This window comes from Bison bison, unplaced genomic scaffold, assembly GCF_000754665.1.
Source record: "Bison bison bison isolate TAMUID 2011002044 unplaced genomic scaffold, Bison_UMD1.0 scf7180017864379, whole genome shotgun sequence".
Lineage (NCBI taxonomy): Eukaryota > Metazoa > Chordata > Mammalia > Artiodactyla > Bovidae > Bison > Bison bison.
In genome coordinates, this window is record NW_011494951.1 from 7,378,268 (window position 1) to 7,380,305 (window position 2,038).

Consider the following 2,038-nt stretch of genomic DNA (forward strand, 5'->3'; position numbering starts at 1 on the left):
ATCTGGGCTTCTCTGGTTTGTCTGATTCTTGTTTCGGGGACCGTTTCTCGTCACAAGGCTGTCAACAGTGGGGGTGGGTTGGGAGGCGGATATACACTTTGATCCCGCCGGAGTGGTGGGGTGGGCCTGGAAGCCGCGGTCCGGGAGGCGAGTCTTAAAACTCTGCCCCATTCGCTTCCTGCTTCTCTCTAGGCTTGTGAGCCGGCAAGGAACTCAGCCGCTGTATCAACGCTGTGCGGCCAAGATCCAGCTCCCTGCCTTCTCTGAGCTCCTCCGGGCTCTTCTCAGCAAATGGGGACATCGGGTCTGAGCGTCCCCCAAAACCTTCTCCGCTCTCAGTCCTAGAACCCCGGGACACTCTCCCTGGGTTCACCCGCCACCTCGCGCGCGCACACGCATCACACGCGGGCTGCGGCAACAGGCTACTGTCAAGGACGTGGGTAGGTTTCTCCCTCGCCCTTCGAAAGGATATAAAAGGAAGGCTGGGGATTGAGGGGTGTCCCCGCTTCGAATCCTTAGACCCTAATCCGATGCCTGCTCCTGGGTCCCTTCCTTGCTCCCCCCGGCTGCACCCTAGCAGAGGTCCAGCACTCTGGCCTGCAGCAGATACTGTTCGATTGGAGCCAACGCCGAGGCCTACACCGTCCAACCGAAAGGGAACGCACGGGGGTCTCTCTGACCAAAGCGCGTCCCGGCTCGTGGCTGAGGAGGGCCCTCTCCCTTTTGGGTCTGGGATGACCTAAATCGAGCCCGGCTGCCTTCTGCTGGCTGCGGGGTTACTCCAGCTCTTGGGTCTTCAGCCCAGCGCAGCTCTCTCTAGCCTGGGGTCTAAGAAAGCTACATAAACCCTCTTCCCAAAGCTCTGGCTTGGTTGGGTTCCGGCCCACTTGAATGTTATCCCTTGCTACCTATCTTTGAGCTGCCCGGTCCAGGCTCTGGGACCTCAGGCTGGGAGCATCTCTGATCTCTGGGCCTTGGAGAAGGAAATGGCAACCCACTCCAGTATTCTTGCCTGGAGGATCCCATGGACAGAGGAGCCTGGCGGGCTACAGTCCGTGGGGTCATAAAGAGTCCAACAGGACTTCAAAGAATAAACAATAACTGCTCTGTGGGCCAGGCCCAGGGTACTGGCTCCCCAAGGTCTCTGGTTCGCTGCCTCTTCCCTTTCCTTGATTTTGGGGATTTGGAGACAGACTCAACCCAAGGCACTGGCGATGGACTCAAGGCTAGGATGCAGTGGTTCCCTCCCACCCGGTTCTAAAGCACACTGCCCGAGATCGTCGTCTGAAACTTCACCCCATCCGCCCTCTCTGGGGTTCAGTGGCTGGGGGGTTAGAGCAGCCCTCGCCAGCGCGCGGAGCTAAGGGTCTTGGCCAACGCGGGGGGCCCAGGGCGCGGGGTGCTCACAGCGCGCCCACCTCACTCTGCGCGGTTGCCCTCCTTGCCCAGCCCCTCAGCCCGGCCCCCTTTCCCAGCGAAGCCTTGGCCGAACCTGAGACGCTGGCCGACATCTCACTGTCGCTCCGGCCTGCGGCTTCCTCCTCCAGGTCCTTGGCGGCGGGCAGCTCGCAGACCGGCTGGCCGAGGCCCAGGGTCGCCCCTGCACGGCAGGCGCCGCTGGCCCCCGGCGGCTCCGCGCAGCGCCGGCCGCCCTCGTTCTCCTCGCTCAGCGCCGAGTCCGAGTCCCAGCCGCCCGGGCTCTCCGCGGTCCGCCCCGCAGCCGTTCTGGTCCCCGCAGGCGACGCCAGCAGAGAGTCCTCGGCGCCCCCCAGCGCGCCCGCGTCTGTCTCCCCAAAAAGTCGCCAGCAACAGACAGCGGGCGCCGAAGCCACTGCCACCGCTGTGCCCCCGGGTACGAGCGCCCCTCGGTCGCGGGCAGCCCGCAGCGCTCCTCTTTCTTGTTGAGGATCGCCTGGATGGAGAAGGGCGTCAAGGTGTTGGCGCCGCGCACAGCCATCAGCGCCGCGGGCCGGAGCGGCCGGGCGGGCGGGCGGCTGGGGCGCGCGGGCAGCTCCGAGCTGGATGGAGCGCGCGGGGG

At 64.6% G+C, this 2,038-nt stretch overlaps 1 protein-coding gene across 1 annotated transcript in view; it reads right to left on the reverse strand.

The window, feature by feature from the left end:
* The window catches only part of NKX3-2 (NK3 homeobox 2), a 2,441-nt gene extending 484 nt beyond the window's left edge, over nt 1–1,957 (reverse strand). The window contains 2 exon segments of the mRNA XM_010857368.1: nt 1,419–1,858; nt 1,861–1,957. Coding sequence (XP_010855670.1) covers nt 1,419–1,858; nt 1,861–1,957 — 537 coding nt within the window.
* Between the last annotated feature and the right edge of the window lie 81 nt (nt 1,958–2,038).